This window comes from Neofelis nebulosa, chromosome 6 (genome assembly GCF_028018385.1).
Source record: "Neofelis nebulosa isolate mNeoNeb1 chromosome 6, mNeoNeb1.pri, whole genome shotgun sequence".
NCBI lineage: Eukaryota > Metazoa > Chordata > Mammalia > Carnivora > Felidae > Neofelis > Neofelis nebulosa.
In genome coordinates this window covers 62,136,316-62,161,283 of record NC_080787.1, presented here as the reverse complement: position 1 = coordinate 62,161,283, position 24,968 = coordinate 62,136,316, and the positions used below count along the sequence as shown (strand labels likewise).

The 24,968-nt window shown below is 34.9% G+C and overlaps 1 protein-coding gene across 1 annotated transcript in view; it reads left to right on the top strand.

Annotated features, from left to right (window-relative positions):
• Nucleotides 1-24,968, top strand: part of LOC131515421 (protein eyes shut homolog) — a 319,079-nt gene that overhangs the window by 198,696 nt on the left and 95,415 nt on the right. Inside the window, exon 8 of the mRNA XM_058736158.1 lies at nucleotides 14,044-14,189. Within this exon, the coding sequence (XP_058592141.1) occupies nucleotides 14,044-14,189 (146 nt within the window). The remainder of the gene's footprint in view (nucleotides 1-14,043; nucleotides 14,190-24,968) is intronic.

Genomic DNA, 24,968 nt, shown 5'->3' with positions numbered 1-24,968 from the left:
CTGATGCTCATCACAAGTGCTCTCCTTAATCCCCATCATCTATTTAACCCATTACCTTGCCTTTAACATACACTATCAAGTTGGGGCACATGAGTGGCTCAGTCAGTTGAGCACCGGACTTCAGCCCAGGTCATGATCAACTTCAGCCCAGTTCACAGGTTCGTGAACCTGTGGGGCCCTGTGCTGATGGCTCAGAGCCTGGAGCCTGCTTCGGATTCTGCACATCCCTCCCTTTCTGCCTCTCCCCCACCCATGCTCTCTTTCTCTCTCTCTCTCTCTCTCTCTCTCTCTCTCAAAAAATGAGTAAACACTTAAAAAATATACAGCATTAACCATTTCATTTGTATGCCTGCCTCAATAAAACACTTAGCTTGCATATTAATATAAGTGAAATAATATTGTGTATCATCTTCAGAAACAATTCATTTTGTTAAATATTTCTGCATTATTCATGTATCAGTTGCTCAGTTTTAACTGTTGTAGAATATTCCATTTAAACATGTGCCAACATTTGTTTATCATTCTCCTGATCATAGATATCTGGTTTATTTGTCTCTTCTTTCTTAGACATAATAATATCATTTCGGTTTTCAAATATTTCCCCAATACACAAGTACTAATGTTACCTTAGTTTGGTATCTAAAAATGGAATAATTGCACTATTGAGTAGATGTTTTCACATGTATTATATCATTTTTTTTCAATTCACTTTGAAATGGAATATTCACACTCTTAACAAAAGTGAATAAATGTCCCTATTTACATTCTTACATATTTCATTTGGGCTTATCTGCTGTGTGCAAAATTGTATCTCCTTGTCTGTGTTGTTTTTTCTATACTCCCATCATAACTTATGACTTTAAGCATTTCTTCAGCCATTTCAAAATATTTAATTTTTCCATCCTAATGCAATTTTTAAGTTTATTTATTTATTTTGAGAGAGAGACAGCCTGAGTCGGGGAGGGGCAGAGAGAGAGGAAGAGAGAGAATCCCAAGCAGGGTCCACATTCTCAGCATGATGCCGCAGACGGGGCTCAGACTCACAAATCCATGAGCTCATGACCCAAGCCAAAACTAAGAGTCAGATGCTCAACCAACAGAGCCACCCAGGAGTCCCTAATTTTTCCTTTCTAGAAATGTCTATTTATGGCATCTTCCCATTTATGTTTTCTTCTTATTGATTTGTAAGAATCTTTATGTGTTTTAATTATTACTGTTTTCATTAGTTGTACTGTATGTACTAAAAATATTCTATTGATTGTGGCTTGACATTTCACCATCTTTATGATGTTTTGAGTGCTAAAATTTAATTTTAATCTAACCAAATTAATGTGTGCTTATGGGTTGCATTTTTCATCTTGTTTAAAATGTTTACACTGCTTAAAGAAAAGCTAATAGCTATTCTTCTCAAACTATTCCAAAAAATAGAAGAGATAGGAAAACTTCCAAATGCATTCTATGAGGCCAGCATTACCCTCATAATAAAAGAAAAAAACAGATGAAGACACAACAAAAAAGAAAAGGAAAAACCGAAAATATTAACAACTCAATTCAATAATAGATTTTTAAAAAACTGTTGGCCATGATCAAGTAAGATTTAATCCAGGGATTCAAAACTGGTTCAATATTTTTAAAAAAGTTTATTCTATGACAAAAAGATGTTGCTTAGATTTCCTTTTAAAATATTTAAAGTTTTTGGGTAACTGGGTGGCTCACTTGGTTAAACATCCAACTTCTGCTCAGGTCATGATCTCATGGTTCATGAGTTCAAGCCCCAAGCCCCTCATGGAGCTCTGTGCTGACAGTTTGGAGCCTGGAGCCTGCTTTGGATTCTGTGTTTCTCTGGCTCTCTGCCCCTCCCCCACTCACTCTCTGTCTCTGTTTCACTCAAAAATGAATAAACTTAAAAAAAATTTTTTTAAATAAAATAAAATTTCACCCTTCACATTTAAATCAATTTATCTGGAAAGTGTGTGTGTGTGTGTGTGTGTGTGTGTGTGTGTGTGTGGTATGTTGTGCGTGTATAAGGTAGGAATCTTACATTCATTTTTTCCATATGCTATACCAATTGTGCCTGCTATATGTATTGCATAAGTTCATCTGTTACTTAACTGCTTGGCCTGACCTAAAACACCTTCTTGGTTGCAGATCAAATCCCTATCAATGAATATGTTTATTTCTTTGCCTCTATTCTGTTTCCTTATTTCAGTTAGCTATCTATGTGCCAGTACCATAAATCTTAGTTACTTAACTTTGAAATATCTCAATATTGGTAATGCAATATTTTTAATCTTCTTCCAGAAGCTTTAGTTATTTTGGACAGTTTCTTCTGTTACAATCAACATGTTCCACATAAATCCCTACATTCAAACAAGCAAACAAAGACTGGGTAGAATTTTTATTGGGATTTCATTGAATTTGTAGATCAATTTGAAAAGAATTGCTATGTCTTTATTTAGGTCTTTTAAAATATCTTTCAAAAAAACAGTTGGACAAATTCAACCGGACACACATTGATTAGGATAAATAAGACTCATTTGCCGGATCACTATTGCTCTCCAGGCACCAAGGGCTACATTTGTTTATCTTAATAGAGATCTAACATCTAGAATTGCTCTCAAAATTTATATCACAACCTTCTTGAGTTTCTGATAATCTTCTATTATTTCTACTATTTTGTATGGCCATCTGGCTTTTGCACTGTCTAATCTAGTGAAGTAAATAGAAACATGCTTTGAATCACCACTCCTGTAACTCACAAGGCTTGAAGGGGACACTAATCACTACAAGTCCCATAGGGATACAGAATTGCTTTTGGTTTGAAACCTTGATAAGTCTAAAGGGGCATTTCAAGACCTTCCAGTTGGGCTTTCCTGCGTAACAGTTCTTATTCCAATGTGGAAATTCTATTACTAAGTATATTGACTACACTATATATTCAGAGACTCTGGGGGAAAATAAAACAACAAAACAAAAGATGGATTTATGATCCATCTACCAGACCTAAATAAATGTGCACTCCTACTGGTGGAAAGAGTATTTCAAAGATAAGCATAAGTTTAGGGCCATTGGTTTCCCAGGAACTTAGAAGGCCTGAATATCTTTCTTTCATCAATGCGCAATCATACTGGTAAATGGCTTCAGAATCCTCTGTGGAAACCTTCAGGAAGATACATGAAACACCTGTGACTATATGACAAGATCCTTCTTCAAAGGGACTTACTGTCCTTCAGTTGAGACCCTGAGTCCATGACATAGCATAAGTCTGTAATTGTGTAAGAGGCTAGGAATCCCTACATAAGCAAATTGAATTGTGTTTCTGTCCTGCAGACCTACATACTTAATTCTATTTATGTTTCTCTGATTTATGTGGCTATTTCCTCATTTTTAAATATTATAGTCAAGCATATCCAACAGTTTTTATCCATTCTTGGATCCCATTATTCTAATTTATACTGGGGAACCCAATTTTACTTTAACATCCCACATTCACTCCAGCCTATAAAGGACAATCACCACAAACTTCATTAAGACACTGGTGCTCCCTCACCAACCCTGTTCTTCATTTTGGTGAATAAAATGCCCTCCTGGGTGAATGCAGTTTCTTCCTAGGAGATAGGAATGCCTTCCTTTATTCTCTTGGGATAGAAATTAAGGGGCAACTGAACAGCTGACACATGATAGATCCATTCAAGCAATTTCCATAACAATAAGCCTGTGAACTTTTCCTAATATATACCAAGAATACCCTGGCACTTCTACATCACTAATCTAAGCTGAAATTAACTCCTGTTTTTGATTAGCCAATTTATCTAACACCATACCCAGGATGCTAATATTAGCACACTGAATCTTCTCTTCCCATCCATGTTAACACATTTAGCTCATTAAATTTTATATTTATTCTCCTTTGGTCTGACTACCTTAGATTCAATCCCACACATGCTCCCCAACTTTGTGACAAAACAGATTGGTGGGGTTATGCATCTCTTCTTGGGTATATAGCATAGCTGTTCCCAGTTAAGTGTTTCCATCTCTCATCAGCAAAGTTGGAATCTAACCCTTTTTATGGGCTGGAACCAATGAGAAATGATGGGGCATGAGCAAGTGAAAACTGGCAACATTTTGTAACTCAACTCCTTCAGCAGAATATAGAGGAGGGCCCATATGCAAAAACGCACAGATTCCGTAAGACACAGGAGAGGTTTAGCCTCTACCACTAATAGAGCTTAAAGTGAATTCAAAGGTTTAAGTTCCTTAGCCATATCTATCCTTTGTCTACAGGGTATATGAACTCCTTCAAAGTTACTATACAGACTATACAGGTTTGTTGTTGCTTATCAGCAACTGAAAACTCTGCTTAAAAAATAACTATTATTAATAGTTTCACATCTGTGGTTTACAGTTATTTGGCTATCATATAGGCTGGGTTCATCTAAATTTCTCTGGGACCTAGCTGAGGAGGGAGAAGAGTTTGCCAGTCTGTTGCTCCTAATGTCTCTCATTTTTATTGGACTAGCATGTTCTTCTCACAGAGTGGCAGAAATTCAAGAGAACAAGCAGAAAACATGCAAACCCTCTTAAGCCCTAGGCTCTGAAATAGTGCCCTTTATCCTTACCTGTATGTAGATCACTGTACAAAAACATAATTGTAGCCATGCCTGAAAGTGTGGGGCAAACACTCTTCCCATGGTGAAGCTGTGGCCAGGAAGAAGAGTGGTAAAAAATTAAGATTAAAAAGACAAAGAAAACAAAAAACAAAAAGCGCTGTCAACAAACAGAAGATAGGATCAGTAACTGGAAAATAAACTCACAGAAAATATGCAAACTGAAGCCTGGGTCACAAACTGCCTAGCATTCCCAATTTTCCCTGTGAGACTTAGGAGACAGCTCTGAGTCAGAGAGAATGAAATGAATGAAATGAATAGTAGAATCAAAATGATCTTACAAGGCTAAATGAAGGTGCTTCACATCAATTAATTTTACGGCTTTTGAAGACCACTCTTCCAAGTTCCAATATGAGATCTCAAAAGAGTTAGAGGAAGAAGTCAGACAAAATGCCCTCTGTTTAAAAGAGAACCCTGTGGTAGATTCATGAACATAAAAACTATAAGTTCATTTACAGAGAACCAAATTGATTATAAAGTTGATGTTGACTCTGCAATGTAGCTGATAAAATCAAAGTGTTTATCAAACTTAGAATATCCTAAAAAGCTTGATGGAAAATAGCCAACTACTAATGGTGAGCAGTCTGGCAACCAATATGCAGAATGCTGAAGAGTTTTTGTGAATCTTAATCTTCAAGCTTGGCTCATATATAGGAAAAACTGCTGCCAATACAATATACTGCCTGAAACAGCCTCTTCCTGACATTGAACAGATGTTGGAGGTTTCTGGATATGACATTTGACCACCTGATTACTGTTGAACTGCCTAGTACCATTATCTTTTTCCAAAGGCCCTTCCCAGTAATTGGAAATGTAAGAAAGGAAATGGAGGTGTCATGGCCTCTATTCACAGGCATCCTTGAAAGATGATTATATAATAAACAGGAAATATTTGGAACCCCAAGGCGATTTTCCTCTGAAAATGTATATAACATTATTAGTAAAATATTATGTAAGAAAATGCCAAATCATTTTCTCAATTGGCTGTACTATTTTGCATTCCCATCACTAGTGAATGAGAGTTCCTGTTGCTTCACATTTTTATGAGGATTTGGTATTGTCAGTGTTCTGGATTTTGGCTATTCTAAAAGGTGTATAGTGTATTTTATTGTTGTTTTGATTTGCATTTCCCTCATGACATATGATATGGAGCATCTTTTCATATGCTTATTTGACATCAATAGGTCTCTTTGGTGAGGTATCTGTTAAGATTATGGGCCCATGTTTTATTTGGATTGTTTTTCTTATTGTTGAATTTTTAGTGTTTGTATATTTTGGATAATAATCCTTTATTAGATATGTCTTTTGCAAATATCTTCCTCCAGTCTGTGGCTTTTATTGTTATTCTCCTGACATTGTCTTTCACAGAATACATTTTTTTTTCATTTGAATTAAGCCCACCTTACCAATTCTTTCTTTGTCATATTTAAAAGACAACCAAACCCAAGATCATTGAGATTTTGTCCTTTATTTGAGTTTTTATAATTTTGCATTTTTCATTGAGTATTTGATCCATTTTGAGTTAACTTATACAAAGATTTTAAGGTCTGTGTCTAGTTTTTTTAAATTTTCAGTGTGGATGTCCAGTTGTTCCAACACCATATGTTGAAAAGAAAAAAAAAAAAAACATCATATTTTCTCCATTGAATTGCCTTTGTCTTTTGTCAAAGGTTAGTTCACAATAGTCATGTAGGTATATTTCTGAGTTCTGTATTCTGTTCCATTGATCTATTTTTCTGTTCTTTTGATAATACCACACTATCTTGATTACTATAGGTTTATAATAAGTCTTAAAGTCAGGCAGTTTCAATTCTTCAACTTTGTTCTCCTCAACATTGAGTCGTTGGCTTCTCTCTATAATTGTTAGAATTGTTTTATTAACATCTACAGAATAACCTGCTTGAATTTTTATGGGGGTTTCATCAAATCTAGAGATCAAGTTGGGCAGAACTAACATCTTGACAATATTGTCTTCTTATGCATGAACATGTAGTATCTCTCCATTTAATTTTTCTTTGATTTCATTTATCAGAGTTTTGTAATTTTCCTCATACGAATCATGCACATATATTATTAGATTTATACATAAATATTTTATTTTGGAGGTACTAATATAATATTTAGTGAAATTTTAGAACATATTTGGAAGAATGCATATCAACCTAAGAACAGTGATTTCTTCCCAGTAGAAAGGAATGAAAAATGAATAGGGATGTATCCAAAGGGTTTTCAAATATACGTTAAATACATTTTCCTTAAAATCATTCAGCAACTTGGAAAAAGATAGAGATGGGTTAAATATAGATGATGGGCATATGGGGTTGATTATTCTAGTCTCAGAAAATTGCTTTGTTTACATTGTTATAATAAAGGCCATTTTCAATGCATTAAAATCTTTCAAAGACAAAAAAAATCATCAACAGCTGAAAAATAGGTAATCACATTCTGTTTTCCAAGAATATGTTTTTTGATACAGGACTTTCTTTTGGTGTTTTTTAGCATGTTGATATTAACTTATCATTAATTTTTTTTGAAATAATATAACAAGTCATTTAAAACCAATCATTGTATGTTTAGTAGAAATTAAACTATAGAGGCACAAATAATTAAAAATATTAATTATTATATAATGTACTTTGTTATTGCATCTATATTTTTAATCTGTTCCATTCTCTCTTTTGATTATTGAAGCTGAGGCCTGTACAATTAATGACTAATTATTTAAAGATGAATTCCTAGAGATATGACAGCCCCAATTCAACTACAAACTATTGCAAACTGAACATTAGAATTGACATTTTCTGACTTTATTACATATGTTATCCATTAGAATTGTCTATTTAAGCCACACTCATCAGTTTACTTAGATAACTGACAGTAATATTTAACTACTGAAAATGGACTGCTAAAGAAAGAATTCACCCTAACAATTACTATAACAGTGTTTTGTCCATTCAAAGGATATGGAATAAGGAAAATTTCCAAATGGCTTATGTGATTATCACAAAGAAATCATCAACAAGAATATTTTGACCAATCAGTGTGTGATATCCATGAGTTCAGCAATTCTTTGCTGTACAAATTTGAAAATGACTGGTTAATGTATATTTAAGAGATAAAAATCAATAGATTGTTCAATAAATTGGTTGCCTAAAAACCAGTTATTAATCTAAATGACTTATAATCTACTGAAAATTTTTCCATCACACCATTGTTTCCACACCCATGTGTGGTAAAATTATAATGACATATAAAGACTATTTTAAAAGTAATCACTCTATTAAGCAAATATATTGGGTAGAAAAAAGTTGGTTTACTTTTTCTTCTTCCTTTTCCTTGAGATACACAGAATGTACAGTACCTTAAAGTAAAGCATCTTAAAGATGCTAGGTTAAAACAAAACAAAAAGTAAACTGTGCATGTCAAGCATAGCATGTCTATTATTCTCTTAGATTAATATTAAATTTGATAGTTTTTCCATGTGCAAATTTTACAAGCATTGTATTTATTTTTATTATATATGTTTTTATACTTAAATATGCTTTTATTCATTAAAAATTATAACACAGATTAAACTTACTAAAATTTTAAAATATTATTTAAAAGACTTATTTAACTTTTGTCATAAAATTTTAGTATAATAATCCTTACCCATGTCACAAATATAAATAGCTTGTTCATTTTAAGATTAAGAAATGTCATTAATTATAATGAACTATGTTTCAGGAATGCAATATAGAATTACAAGAAAGAGCTATAAATTGCTTTAAAATGAATTATAAATTCTCTCAAAATTTTAATAGCTGTGACATAGGCTAAGTTTTCTTAATATTTATTTATTTTTGAGAGAGAGAGAGAGAGAGAACAAGCCGGGGGAAGGGCAGAGAGAGAGAGGGACAGAGGATCTGAAGCAGACTCTGCACTGACAGAGCCCAATGCAAGGCTCCAACCTACAAGCCCTGAGATCATGACCGGAGCCAAAATCAGATACTCAACAAACTGAGCCACCCAGGCGCCCCAAGGCTAACACATTTTAATCATAAAGTTTTACCTGCAACAGTTTTTGTACTTTATTTTTGTCTTTGCACTCTATTTTTTATAAAATGATCTATTAGAATAAATACATATTAAATCTTAATATTACAAATGCATTTTATTTTTATTTTTTTAAATATTTTTAATGTTCATTTTTTTGAGAGAGAGCAAGAGACAGAGCTTGAGAGGGGAAGGGCAGAGAGAGAGGCAGACACAGAATCTGAAGCAGGCTCCAGGCTCCAAGCTGTCAGCACAGAGCCCGATGCGGGGCTCAAACTCACGGACTGTGAGATCATGACCTGAGCCGAAGTCATACACTTAACTGACTGAGCCACCCAGGCACCCCCAAATGCATTTTAAAATTAAAACTCATTAAAATCTATATTTTGGATCTCACAATATGACTTAATTTAACGTTATATTTTAAAGTATCTCAGCTTTCTAGAAGCATAAAAACAATTTCTTTACTTATTAACTAGTTTCTCATCTGAAATAAGATGAAAACTATAGATAAAGGAAGAATTTAAGGCAGGAACACATTTTAGAGCTACAAGCCCATGTGATTATCTTACATTTTCCCTCTCCTTTCATTATGGCAATATCACTTTATGTAAAATGAAGTTACTGTTCTTTACCCCTACATTTTTTCAATGTATTGAATTTTCTTTAGAAGTCACCTGTTAAAATTCATTTTAGTTTTGGAAAAGTATGGTGAAAGCCTATCTGGAAAATTTAAGGTCACTATCAAATTAAAGGAAATTTGGGCAAAAATTGCTCCATACCTTGGCAACCTATTTAAGCTTAATTCCACTAAAACTTATGAAATAAAGCCTTGACTTTAAGTTAGAAATTTCCATGTTATCAAAAATATGTTATTAATTTCATGGCCTTAATTGTTGCTTTGGGACAGGCGATTTTTAATATGTGCATATTTGTGTTTTAAAAGTTGTTAGAATAGGGTTTCATCAAAAGAATAAAATGTTTTAGAGACTTTTAATGTATAATTCAATACTACCATAAGATTAACTGTGTCACTTAAGACATTAATAAAAATCAAGGTTCACTTTTATTTTTTCCTCTCAGCCTAGGTAGATGTGATCTGAATACTGTAGGGATGAGGGTCTCAGCAAGTAATGATGGAAGGAAACATACACCAAAGCTGAATAATTGTATATTTTAGCTGGAGGCCAATAGGAGGAGGAATCCAGTGGCATTCCTTTCAGACACTCCTTATGCAGTTTCATTTGAAGGGCCAAGGTAGGTGCGGAGAACAATTTGGCAATGTGCTACACTTTGCCTATCTCTCCTATTTGGGAGAGGAGGTGTGGGGGCAAGAGCAGGGAAGAGACAGAAGGAGGTAGGAAGTGGGGGGTAAGGAAGGGAGAGAGTACATGTATACATTTCAATTCTTCTGGGAAAGACGAGGTTGGCACAGAAATTCAAGGTAGATGCTCTATTCTGAAATAAAGATTTGACTTTCATGGAAATTTGCCCTATTATTATATAATAAATGAATAACTTTTAGTAAAATCTATAAAAGAATCCAGGAAGCTAAAGTTCAGAAGGTAGCAAAACTTGAAAAATGAGCAAAAGAGAATTCTAGGTAGTTGAGAAAATCTGAATCTTCTCATACTTCCTCAAAATCATACAAACAAAAGAATAAAACCAAAAAGAATCTCATATCTTCACCATACAAGAAGACAAAGACCATGAAAAGCATTTCACATTAACTAATGGAGGAAGTAAATATGTTTAAAATAATAACAAGGTTTCTCATTGTTAGAAAAAGAACGGCAGATACAGAAATCAGCTAGACTAAAATGAACCCTATTATGTTAAATTAGAATTGGGAAATTAGTATGAACTCATACTTTTATATGTATGTGTTTATAATATACATATATACATATGAACACACACAACAATAAATATAAATATGGGCATATATGTGCCATATGTATGTACATATAGTTATATACACATAACTATATGTATACATAAACATAAATACACATACACATAGAAATTATCTTGGTTTCTAAATAACATGGTTTCTAAATAACATGGTTCTAAATAACTTGGTTTCTAGGACTTCTAGAATAAATGGCTTATTCTAGATCTGGAAAAGGAAACGTATAAGATAAACCTGGAATATCTTATGTTAGAAAGTAAGAAACTGTTCAAAGAATGATGGAGATGTCAAAAGGATAGAGGAGAAAACTTGAAGAGGTCCTTACTATCCAACTCTCAGATGAAGTGAGCATCAAATAAATAAAAATAGTTACATATTTGACCCATTGAATAAGATAAAAAGTCTTGACTCCATTTAGATACAAATCCATAATTGAATGAATGGATGGATGGAGGGAGGGATGGATGGATGGATGGATGGATGGATGGATGGATGGATGAAGTAATTAATGAAAAGGAAAAGGCCATCTTAACAGTCAAATGTCATCTAGTAAATGTGAAATAAATGAGGAGTTAGAAAAGCACTATTGGGGGACGCCGGGGGGGGCTCAGTCAGCTAAGCTTATGACTTCTGTTCAGGTCACTATCTCATGGTTCATAAATTCGAGCTCCACATCCCTGCTGTCAGCCAAGACCCCATTTCAGATCCTCTGTCCCCCTTGTTTCTGCACCTCCCTGCTCACGCTCTCTTTCTTAAAAATAAACAAACAAAAATAGATTAAAAAATAAACATTTTTTTAAAGTACTATTTGGCAAAGAATATAGAGACAACTGACTCAATTTAGAAGCATCAATGGAGAATATCTCCTATTTTAAGTTGGTTGAAATCTCCAGATTCTAGGGTACATGATCATGATAGTGAAGCCATTCAGGAACCTTTTTGTAATCACAGAAAATAAAATTTGTGTGGCAAAAGGCAAGGGATGGGTATTTCCAGATTTTCAAAAAGAAAGAGGGGGAAAAGAGAAACACATATATACATACACACAGAGTGAGAGAATTCTGTAAATTTAATGAATAAATGTTTTTAATAGATTGAGAAAATCAGTGATAATTATTATAAGTCCATCACTGACAGGAAAGATGTCCGAAAATATTTTTCTAATATTCATTCTTCTAGAGTAAACAATAGATTCAGTAATTTCTGGAAGTATGAAAGAACTGTCCGAAATACTTGCAACAGATGTATAAATTGAGTTCAAAGTCATTATCTGATACATTTTGTTTTAATACACCATTTTCAAATCTATCAGTGTGAAAAAATTATTTCCCGGATGTACCTTTTACTGCTACAACTGAAAACACTGTCAAACTCCTACCTACTCTGTGATCCCTCGGAATCATCATTGATTCACTGGGAACACACGACAGCAATCAATGAGAGTATCATTAACGAACATATCTTGATTTTAGTAAAGTATTTAAAAGATTCATTACATCTTCTGGACTATATTGAGCAAAATATTTGATGAAAAAATTTTTTTCTATTTGAACACAAATGCAAGAGTCATAGTAATTGGATCACTCTAAAAAGTGATTTTGGTCAAAATCTTAGTTACATGGAGTGCTCTTGAGAAATACAAATCTTTTTTACACAATCATGACATTGCACTTGGAATTTTAATGCCTTCTGTCCAACTGGTACAAAAACTCCACTCTTTATTGACTAAACAGTAAAACCTTTCCTGTCACCTTCTCTAACAGCTCTGTTTTTATAGGACTTCACACTTTCCTCTATTGGCATGTATTTCCTGTAATGTTTACATATCACTGCTCCTAACTTCTCTATGAGAATTTAAAAAATAAGCCCAAGCCTTATCCAAGCACTTGGATCTGGGCACATGACTAGTGTCTGGCACTCAATTAGTTAATGTATGATGAATGAGCAAAAGAGGAGCATAGGCATGTTAAATTTCTGGTGGTTGTTTTTGTAATTACAATTATGTTGAAACAAGTTAATTAGGAAGAGTTCCCTTGAAAAATCAGAATAAAAATCTGTTTCAAAAACATTACAAGAAAACTTGGGAAAGCACTTTTATATAGACTTCTACAAAAGGAGAAAGAAAAAGAAAAACTATATACAGCTTGTTTTTCTCTGTGTATTTTTCTCTCAATTTAATTTTATCTATGGAAATTACTCATGTTCTCATGAATGTTTTTCTCTATGAATATACAAGTTAAAAGATTGAATTATTGCTTTCTCTTAACATTATTTATTGGTTTATCATACACACACACACACACACACACACACGACTAAAACTAATCACAATTCCATTTCAGGAGAATTGGTCTTCTATCATCTGGAAAATAGATACAGATTGACTAAATATTGAAACAAACATATGTTCAGCACAATATCCGGAAATAGACTAAAATAAATTCAGGGTGACTCTGCCACATACAGTTATGACCATTCTCAATGGCAAGGCTTTTGAAAGACCCTTCCTCTATTAAATGCATGATACTTTGAACCTGGCATCTAATCATTGAAATGCATCCAATTTCTTCAACATCTGTCCATTGAATTAAGCAGTAATGAGATTGTTTTTGCTAAAATGATTTTTTTAAATTTAGCCAGAGTGCTTCTATATCAAAAATATCATTCAATAAATGGGCAGAATAATACCCAGTTGTTAACATAGGATATAAAGTTTTATGATTATAAATTATAAAATGAATACAGTACAGAATTAAGCTCAATAGTATTTATCAAAGTTTTATTAATTATTTTCCCCAATACATTCATTTTTTAAAAAAAATTCCCCACATAAAGAACATTTAAGGGGAAGTATATCTAGAAGTTTGTTGAAGGAAGTCATTGAGACGATATGACCTTGTGTTGACCTGAAAACTGGATCCTGGCAATTAGGAAGCAACTCATTTCTTCTCCTTGTCCTTGGCATGTATGTTCTGTCCACTAGACAAAGTTTTGAGAGAGTAATGCATTATTGAGACCATCTGGACTTGATACATGACAACCTCATTAATGCTTTTATATAAACTTTTAAGATTTGGGGAGTGTGTGTGAAGATCTTCTTGTCTTGTGGATGCCCAAGACATGCCTGGAATATAAGTTCCCTTGCATATTAAACCTGTCCCCCACCAATTTGGAGTGGTTTGCCTCTTTCTCCTGGCTCTCCTTGCTTTGAATCTGTGGGGACCAGTTTCAAATTTCACTTGAGGAACTTCCCAGGGTGTGAACCAACAAAGGTAATTTGTATTTCCTCCAGAGGAAAAAAAATGAAAAGAAAATACTACCACTTATTTAAATTAAAAGGCTAAAATTTAAAACATACATATACATTATGTATATATGAAATGCTTTTTCTTATTACATGCAACTTCTCATTTTCCTGCTTTTCTCTAGATTTATGTGCATTTGTGAGCCACGTTACCATGGATCTCTCTGTGAATTGGATATGAATGAATGTGAAATCTCACCTTGTCTAGATGGAGAAGATTCTGTCAGCAGAACTGGTGGATACAACTGCCTCTGTGCTCCTGGTTATACAGGTAAACCTCTATCTGCCCTGTCTGTATCAACATATGGCTATCTGTAAAAAATTGGCAATCTTATATTTATTCTCCAAAACCTGAATCAACCTGACACATGCAGGTAGCACAGGAAGTGCAAGAGACTTTAGTAAAAGAAATTAGTAAAAACAAATATTATGCTTTTTAGTGTATCATTTGCTAACAACTAAGAAATATATGAATAATATTTCAAGGTATTTTACACATTTATGATTTTTGAATTGAGATGTATCTGAATTATATTTCTATTTTTATAATACAGAGAAGTATCAGTGTATGAATAAACTAAGAAATAATACTATCATATCAATTACACAAATGTCATCTAAATATATAGTAAGGTTAGCTCTTTTAAATATACTTATATGCCAGAAATCAAGGAACCATTGTGAATTTAACCTTCTAGCAGAAAAATATGATTTGTCTTAATATCAATTATTCCACAACACAAATGCTATCCAAATATAAAGACAACAGTCATCAAGGAACTAAGGAAAGAAAAACATATTAGCCTTCTAAACTTTGGCTGAGAAACTTTATGAAATACATAAAGCTATATTATTTTTATTACCAATATTAATTATGTGAATCCAGAAAAAGTGTATTGAAATCTCAAGTTCCAATTTATTAATGTCTGATTTTTATACCACTGGGATCTCTTGGGTTCCTTTCCTGAGGGAAACTAATTAAGTGTATCTAATATTACATTCTATTCTCTCAGGCATAAAATACACTAGAAAAATAGAAATAAAATTGGAAAGCAAACTGATAAAAAAAATTAGAGGTATTTCTATTGGATAAGTGATCAAAAGGCAAAAAAAAGTTAAGTGACATGAGCAAAGAATACACAGGTACTTTCCTAAGGAATCCTGATGGCGTCAGAGGTTACATTGGTAACAATTGTTATATGCACAGAAGTTTCTGCTTAAATTAAAAAAAAAAAGGCTTAAACTCATATCTACAGATTTTATTACATAAGGAAGAGGCATTAAATTTTGACTATAAAATAGGATCCTTTCTAAATGCCATGTCACTCATCAAATCCCAAATTATTAGAATTTTTATTTGGGACCATAGATACCACCCAGCAATATCATTTGCCATGCCATTGTTTTCTGCTGCTTACTGCTTGTAACAGTGTTAAAATAAGAAATGACACACTGAGTTCAATGTGAGTGAGAAACACATTTTGTAAAATTATTTGATGTAACACATTGTTCTGATATTTTAAATTCATTGTAAAATTTGAAGGTTTAGCATTTTTTTCACAACCTCTCTATTTTTATTGAAAGCTGATGTGCTCAGTGTTATTTCAAAATTTAATATTGGGGGCACCTGGGTGGCTCAGCGGGTTGAGCATCCCACTCTTGATTTTGGCTCAGGTGATGATCCCAGGGTCTTGAGATCAAGCCCTGTATAGGGTCAACACAGGGAGTGGAGACTGCTTGAGATTCTCTCTCTCTCTCTCTCTCTCTCTCTCTCTCTCTCTCTCTCTCTCTCTCCCTCTCCCTCTCCCTCTCCCTCTCCCTCTCTCCCTCTCCCTCTCTCCCTCTCCCCCTCTCCCTCTCTCCCTCTCTCCCCCAACCTGCCCCTTTCCCTGCTCATGCATGTGTGCTCTTTCTCTCTCCAAAAAACCAAAACAAACAAACAAACAAACAAAAAAACCAACAACAAAAAAATAAGATTGATTTGCCAATTAGACACCACAGTGGAGAAGTTGAGTACACAGTCAGCTGTATGAGATAGTCTAGAATGAAAACATAAATTGTGAGAGTCTTCAGATATAACTATAATACTAGATAAGATCACACAACAGTGAATGAGAGAAGAGGACTAAGGACTGAGACCAGGAGCACTGTAATATTCAGCAGTCCATGAGAGGAAGAAGAGTCAATACAGGAAATTGAAAAGAGAAGTCAAAGATACAGGAAGAAAAGCAAAGGAAGACGAAGTGCAGAAAGCCATGTAAATTCTTTCAAGTAGAGAAAATGATCAACATTGTCGAATGTTACTATTAGGTCACATAAAATAAGGACTAAGTACTGAGCATTGGAGAAGAAGTGGCAATGTCATTGGTGACATTATCAAGGAAGCAGTATGGTTGGAGTGGAGGGTGCAAAAGTCTATTTGAAGTGGATTTAAGAGATAATGTGAGAAAATTAGATTGCTGAGAGTGAACATGCAAAATTTATTAAAGGAAGGTTTGCACTTTTTAAGATGGAAGCAAGAAATGGGGCAGTAGCTTGAGGAGGGAGAGAGATTTAAAATAAAAGTTTTTTCTCACATACTTAAAAAATAACTCTGACTCCTATGTGGAGAATAGACTGCAGAGTTTCAATAGAAGCAGAGAGACAAATCAGAAGGCTTTGGAATTACAGTTGACCTTGAACAAGGGTTAGGGGCACCAACCCCCATGCAGTCAAGAATCCATGTATAATTTTTGACTCTTCCAAAACATTACTAATAGCCTACTGTTGACTGGAAGTCTTACCAATAACATAAACTGTTGGTTAACATGCATTTTGTATATCACATGCATTATATACTGTATTTTTACAATAAAGTAAACTAGAGAAAAGAAAATTATCAAGAAAATCAAAAAGAAAATACACTTATAATACTGTACTTTTTTAAAATATCCATGCATAAGTGGACGCATGCATTTTAAAACCATGCTGTTCAAGGCTCAGCTGTAGTTTAAGTGATAGATTAGATCATAGTAGAGATGGTGAGACATGCCTATATGTAGCATGTTATGCATGCTCAAAATATTAATGAATAGATGAATATTAATAATATACAAATATTAAGGTTACCACTCAACTAATCATTGATTAATCAAACTATGTTCCCTTTCTATCGTTGAAGAAAAATTATTTAACTCCCTCTCACTGATTCATTGGGTTCTGAAACACTTTTTATTTACTTTTACTTTTGGGACTCAAGCTGTTCTGGAATGATGCTCTCATAAATATACATCAACAAGGCATACACCACGTAATTGGTTAGTGGGAAGGCCACTTATGATTCCTTGGGCTTCCATTCAATCTCTAAATCTGAATTTGTTTGGCCTCTTTTCCAAGGAAAATTTAAATGTCAAACTCAGGAAATTATGCTTGTGTTGGGGTTAATTATTGTAGGCTTCTCATATGAAAAGAAATGAGCTTTCTTCTTAATTTCAAGATTTATTGGAAAGTTACAAATACCCAGCTTACTTGCCATTGTAAAAGGGGATTTTCATACCTGGTTCGATGGATTAGTACGAGCCCTCAGATGAATTACTATGGAGTAATTGGGGGTAGTCCAAGTGTCTCTGTTAGGCACAGTCATTTCTGAGATGATTTAGCTGTCATTTCAGGCCAGGTGTATCAGAGACTGGCAGCTTGCTACATGGCTTCCTGGAAGGGTGGGGGGATTGAATTCTCAGACTTCTACTAGATAGCTATGACCATAAAAAGAAATCATTCATATTTACTCTCTCCCTAATATAGATACATCTGAGAGAGATTATAACCTGATATACCCCAAATGATATTAATTGCTATGGTGAAAGATTGTGTAGGAAAATGATTACATGGGGCTGGAATAAGGTTAGGAGTTGTGGAGGCAAATTTAAACACAGCAGTTAGGGAAGGCCATGGAAAGACTGATTTTATTTAAGATTGACATACCATTTGGTACATACATCCATATTTTATTTTATTTATTTATTTATTTATTTTTTATTTTTTTTAATTTTTTTTTTCAACGTTTTTTATTTATTTTTGGGACAGAGAGAGACAGAGCATGAACGGGGGAGGGGCAGAGAGAGAGGGAGACACAGAATCGGAAACAGGCTCCAGGCTCCGAGCCATCAGCCCAGAGCCTGACGCGGGGCTCGAACTCACCGACTGCGAGATCGTGACCTGGCTGAAGTCGGACGCTTAACCGACTGCGCCACCCAGGCGCCCCCATACATCCATATTTTATAGATAAAGTGGTAGATTGAGAGAGAGTAAGGCATCAAGAACCAAAAGTACACTTAATAACGTATAAAGATGAGAATATTTCTCTAATAACAGGTTTTTATATTTTTATATAACTGGACCATTAAGGGCAGAGGTTAAAACAACAAAGAAGTTTTTATATTTCAAGAGGATATTAGAATATTCATAGTGTGTATATATAAAATTATATTTAAAAAATCATTATCACATCACAAATCAAGTAAGAGAAACACTTAAAATTTTAGTTGTAGTTGGCAGTCTAGCTAGTGTCTGCAAACTAGGAAAAAAAATAGGAACTGCACAAGGACTAATCTAATTTTAAATTTTCAAAGATTTGCATATTTCTCAGAATGCTTTCATTTCCATACCTGTGTGTAATGTGAACCCTGTCTTAGCAATGATTTAACTTAAAGTAGGGTGAGGAGTGGGGCGATGATATTTTAGGGCAAATATAGAAAATATAACAAACCTGTGCTCAGAAGCAACTTCTTTCAGTATTTTAAAATATTTCTTCTGGTTTTGGGGCACCTGGGTGGCTCAGTCACTTAAGCATCGACCTCAGCTCAGGGCATGATCTCGGGGTTCGTGAGTTTGAGCCCCACGTGGGTTCCGTGCTGACAGCCCAGAACCTGAAGCCTGCTTCATATTATGTCTCCCTCTCTCTCTGCCCCTCCTCTGCTCCCACTCTATCTCACTCTCAAAAATAAACAAACATTAAAAGATTATTTTTATCTTAAAATATTTCTTACGATTTTTACTTTCATATGTCCTTTTTTTTAGTTTATTTATTTATTTTGAGAGAGTGAGAGAGCACACACATGCAAGTGAGGGAGGGACAGAGAGAGAGGAAGAGAGAATCCTAATCTGTCTCCATGCTGTCAGCTCAGAGCCCAACTAGGGGCTTGATCATGAACCGTGAAACCATGACCTGGGCCAAAATCAAGAGCCAGAATCTAAACCAACTGAGCCACCCAGGCAGCCTTACTTGCATATTTCTATATAGTATATTTATACTACTATTTTTTTTTCCAATTTTTTACATTATCTAAATAGTTTTTCCTATAGAAAATAAAGATTTTGCTGTGTTATCACCATTTCTTTTCACCAATTTATACATGTTTTTCCCACTACTTTCTCCCAAAATGGTTATATCTAAAATCTTATTAGGAATTAATATTATTATTAATATTACTATAATATTATTATAACTATATCAGTTTTCCTTTTTTATTTTCATTTTATTTTTACTGATTTTGATAGACATATTTTCCAATAACTTTATTATATTGTTAAAATCATTTGCCTCTCACTTTTAATTTCCAAAAGCTTTCTTCTTGTCTAATGTTTTTAGGTCATCCTGTAATTTTTGTTGCTAAGAAGTATTCTCTTTTCTCTATAATAGTATGTATAGGGTTTCAATTATTTTATCCTTTGCATTATCTTAATTTGCAAATTTCATTTTTTTCCTCTGTGTATGTTTTCTTTTTTTCCATGTATCTCTTTATTTAGAGGTGTGTGTGTTTATGTGTTTTTAAAATCAGATACTCCCTGAGTATCAGCTAATATCTCAGAGAGAACCAGTAAAATGTTAATTGAATATTCTGAGTGAATGAAAGTGCTCAACTGGGGACTTTTGTACTGTGTGTGAACATAAATACCACATATTTTATTGAAAAAATCTGAAATGTCATTACTGATGGGATTTTCCCTTTCACTGGCTTTCCTGGAAAGGCAGGTAAAGAAAATGGAGATACAGATAGGGATTATTAGCAGGAAAAGATGACACGATTTTGATAAGCCAGAATCTTAGAGCCAGTTAGATAGGTCTGTTTGTTAGAAACAGCCAACACATTTTTAGGAGAACAATATTTAATAATCAACTTTTTTTTCCTAATTGCTTAAAATTATTACTTCAAATCTCTAGTGAATATATAATGTAAAAATTGTGTGTTAGTGGAACTTTGGGAAAATAAACAGACCAATAAGGTCTCTAGCACAAGGCAAAGTGGTACAAAAAGAGGACAGAATAGGACTCCTGGGTGGTTCAGTCAGTTGAGCGTCAGACTTTGGCTCAGGTAATGATTTCGGGGCTCATGAGTTTGAACACCGCCTCGGGCTCTGTGCTGACAGCTCAGAACCCTGTCTCTCTCTGTCTCTCAAAAATAAATAAACATTGGGGCGCCTGGGTGGCTCAGTCGGTTAAGCATCCAACTTCAGCTCAGGTCATGATCTCGCAGTCCGTGAGTTCGAGCCCTGCATCGGGCTCTGTGCTGACCACTCAGAGCCTGGAGCCTGTTTCAGATTCTGTGTCTCCCTCTCTCTGACCCTCCCCCGTTCATGCTCTGTCTCTCTCTGTCTCAAAATAAATAAACATTAAAAAATTTTTAAAAAAATTATAAAATAAATAAATAAACATTAAAAAAAAAAAAGAGGACAGAAGTCATTGGAGGAAAGGAGCAAAGTATTGGATAAGAGGTTGGCATAGCCTAGCTGAAGAAGTAAGTGGGAAACTCACGAGTCTTTCAAGAAATCTTGCTCATTAAGAGCACTTCCAGACCATGTTTGCCACTTCCTCCACCAAGTCCTAATCTCCCCTGTCCCAGTCTAAATTCTATGGCTCACAGTTATAATCACTGCTTCACTTACTTCCATTATCCTACCTCTCTCCCGTTCCATAATACTCACATTAAAAAACCTCACCTCTGATGTTAATCCCAACTTTCCATATATTTTTTCACTCACATGGATTGTATAGGCCAGGAGAAACACACACACACATTTAGTGTTCTTCCCTTCTAAAGCGTGGACCTTAAGGAAGCCCTGGGTGTAGCATGACAATGTGCCTTATCTCTAATCAATTCAGTTTCCCAGTATCCTACCTATTATTTCTAGTTCTCTCTTCTCTTTTTAAATACCCATCACCCCTCCTATACTTAAATTTCAACTTATAACTCTGTCTCATATTCCTGAGAAAATACAAGTGATCAGAAAAGATTTTTTTTGATGTTTATTTATTTTTTGAGAGACAGAGAGAGTGACAGAGTGCTAGCAAGGCAGAGAGAGGGAGACAAAGAATCTGAAGCAGGCTCCAGGCTCTGAGCTGTCAGCACAGAGCCGGACATGGGGCTCCAACTCACAAACTGCCATTCTCTGTGAATTTTCACTCATACACTGCATTTTTCCATTTTTCTCCATTCCTGTCCAAAATTAACCCTTCCCCCGGCAATTTGATTCTGTCCTTTATCACTTACTATTAAAGGATATTCATCCTGCAATTACTGTCTGTAACATAAATTATTCCCTCCATACTGTCACTACTACTAGCATGTAAATGTTAATATTTACCTCTTTCTCATCTTTTATATCTCTGTAAAACTAATACTAATTTCTCTCTTTTTAAATGTTTATTTATTTTTTAGCGAAAAATTATTTTTATTAATAATATGCCAAAAATTTTGAAGAAGTGGTCTCATCTCAACACGTTTTTTTTTGTTTGTTTTGCTCTTCATCAGCTATTTTTTAATATGAAATTTATTGTCATATTGGTTTCCATACAGCAACCAGTGCTCATCCCAACAGGTGACCTCCTCAATGCCCATCACCCACTTTCCCCTCCTCCCACCCCCTATCAACCCTCAGTTTATTTTCAGTTTTTAAGAGTCTCTTATGGTTTGTCTCCCTCCCTCTCTAACTTTCTTTTTTTATTTTCCCTTCCCCTCCCCCAGGGTCTTGTGTTAGGTTTCTCAGGATCCACATACGAATGAAAACATGGTATCTGTCTTTCTCTGTATGACTTATTTCATTAGGCGTAACACTCTCCAGTTCTATCCATGTTGCTACAAAAGGCCAGATTTCATTCTTTCTCATTGCCACATTGTATTCCATTGTGTATATAAACCACAATTTCTTTATCCATTCATCAGTCGATGGACATTTAGGCTCTTTCCATAATTTGGCTATTAAAAGTGCTGCTATAAACATTGGGGTACAAGTGCCCCTATGCATCAACACTCCTATATCCCTTGGGTAAATTCCAAGCAGTGCTATTGCTGGGTCATAGGGTAGATCTATTTTTAATTTTTTGAGGAACTTCCACACTGTTTTCCAGAGTGGCTGCACCAATTTGCACTCCCACCAACAGTGCAAGAGAGTTCCCATTTCTCCACATCCTCTCCAGCATCTGTAGTCTCCTGTTTTCTTCATTTTAGCCACTCTGACCGGCGTGAGGTGATATCTGAGTGTGGTTTTGATTTGTATTTCCCGGATGAGGGGTGACACTGAGCATCTTTTCATGTGCCTGTTGGCCATCCAGATGTCTTCTTTACAAAAGTGTCTATTCATGTTTTCTGCCCATTTCTTCACTGGATTACTTGTTTCTCGGGTGTGGAGTTTGGTGAGCTCTTTATAGATTTTGGATACTAGCCCTTTGTCCGATATGTCATTTGCAAATATCTTTTCCCATTCTGTTGGTTGCCTTTTAGTTTTGTTGATTGTTTCCTTTGCTGTGCAGAAGCTTTTTATCTTCATGAGGTCCCAGTAGTTCATTTTTGCTTTTAATTCCCTTGCCTTTGGGGATGTGTCAAATAAGAAATTGCTGCAGCTGAGGTCAGAGAGGTCTTTTCCTGCTTTCTCCTCTAGGGTTTTGATGGTTTCCTGTCTTACATTCAGGTCCTTTATCCATTTTGAGTTTATTTTTGTGAATGGTGTGAGAAAGTGATCTAGTTTCAATCTTCTGCATGTTGCTGTCCAGTTCTCCCAGCACCATTTGTTAAAGAGGCTGTCTTTTTTCATTGGATATTCTTTCCTGCTTTGTCAAAGTTTAATTGGCCATACATTTGTGCTTAGGAATTTGTCCATTTCTTCCAGGTTGTCCAGTTTGTTGGCATATAATTTTTCATAGTTTTCCCTGATGATTGCTTGTATTTCTGAGGGATTGGTTGTAATAATTCCATTTTCATTCATGATTTTATCTATTTGGGTCCTCTCCCTTTTCTTTTTGAGAAGCTTGGCTAGAGGTTTCTTAATTTTATTTTTTCATAAAACCAACTCTTGGTTTCATTGATATCCTCCACTGTTTTTTTTTTTTAGATTCTATATTATTTCTACTCTGATCTTTATTATTTTTCTTCTTCTGCTGGGTTTGGGGTGTCTTTGGTGTTCTGCTTCTATTTCCTTTAGGTGTGCTGTTAGATTTTGTATTTGGGATTTTTCTTGTTTCTTGAGATAAGGCCTGGATTGCAATGTATTTTCCTCTCAGGACTGCCTTCCCTGCATCCCAAAGCATTTGGATGGTTGTGTTTTCATTTTCATTTCTTTCCATATATTTTTAAATTTCTTCTCTAATTGCCTGGTTGACCCATTCATTCTTTAGTAGGGTGTTCTTTAACCTCCATGCTTTTGGAGGTTTTCCAGACTTTTTCCTGATTTCAATTTTCATAGCATTGTGGTCTGAAAGGATGCATGGTATGATCTCAATTCTGTTATACTTATGAAGGGCTGTTTTGTGACCCACTATGTGATCTACCTTGGATAGTGTTCCATGTGCACTCGAGAAGAAAGTCTATTCTGTTGCTTTGGGATGCAGAGCTCTAAATATATCTGTCAAGTCCATCTGATCCAATGTATCATTCAGGGCCCTTATTTCTTTATTGATCCTATGTCTAGATGATCTATCCATTGTTGTAAGAGGGGTATTACAGTCTCCTGCAGTTACCACATTCTTATCAATAAGGTTGCTTATGTTTGTGAGTAATTGTTTTATATATCCGGGGGAACCCATATTCAGTGCATAGACATTTATAATTGTTAGCTCTTCCTGATGGATAGACCCTGTAATTATTATATAATGCCCTTCTTCATCTCTTGTTACCCTTTAATTTAAAGTCTAGTTTGTCTGATACAAGTATGGCTACTCCAGCTTTCTTTTGACTTTCACTAGCATGATAGATAGTTCTCCATCCCCTCACTTTCAATCCTAAGTGTCCTCAGGTCTAAAATGAGTCTTGTAGATAGCAAATAGATGGGTCTTGTTTTTTTATCCATTCTGATACCCCGTGTCTTTTGGTTGGAGCATTGAGTCCATTTACATTCAGTGTTATTATAGAAAGATATGGGTTTAGAGTCATTGTGATATCTGTAAGTTTCATGCTTGTAGTGGTGTCTCTGGTATTTTGTGGTCCTTGCAACATTTCACTCACAGAATCCCCCTTAGGATCTCTTGTGGGGCTGGTTTAGTGGTGATGAATTCCTTCGCTTTTTGTTTGTTTGGGAAAACCTTTAGCTCTCCTTGTATTCTGAATGACAGACTTGCTGGCTAAAGGATTCTTGGCTGCATATTTTTTTCTGTTCATCACATTGAAGATTTCCTGCCATTCCTTTCTGGCCTGCCAAGTTTCAGTAGATAGGTCTGCTACTACACTTTTGTGTCTACCTTTGTATGTTAAGGCCCATTTATTCCTACCTGTTTCAAAATTCTGTCTTTATCCTTGTGTTTCGCCAGTTTCACTGTGATATGTTGTGCAGAAGATCTATTCAAGTTACATCTGAAGGGAGTTCTCTTTGCCTCTTGGATTTCAATGCCTGTTTTCTTTCCCCAGATCAGGGAAGTTCTCAGCTATGATTTGTTCAAGTACACCTTCAGCCCCTTTCTCTCCCTCTTCTTCTTCTGGAATTCCGGTGATACAGATATTGTTCTGTTTGATTGCATCACTTCATTCTCTAATTCTCCCCTAGTACTCCTGGATTTTTTTCTCTCTCTGTTTTCAGCTTCCTC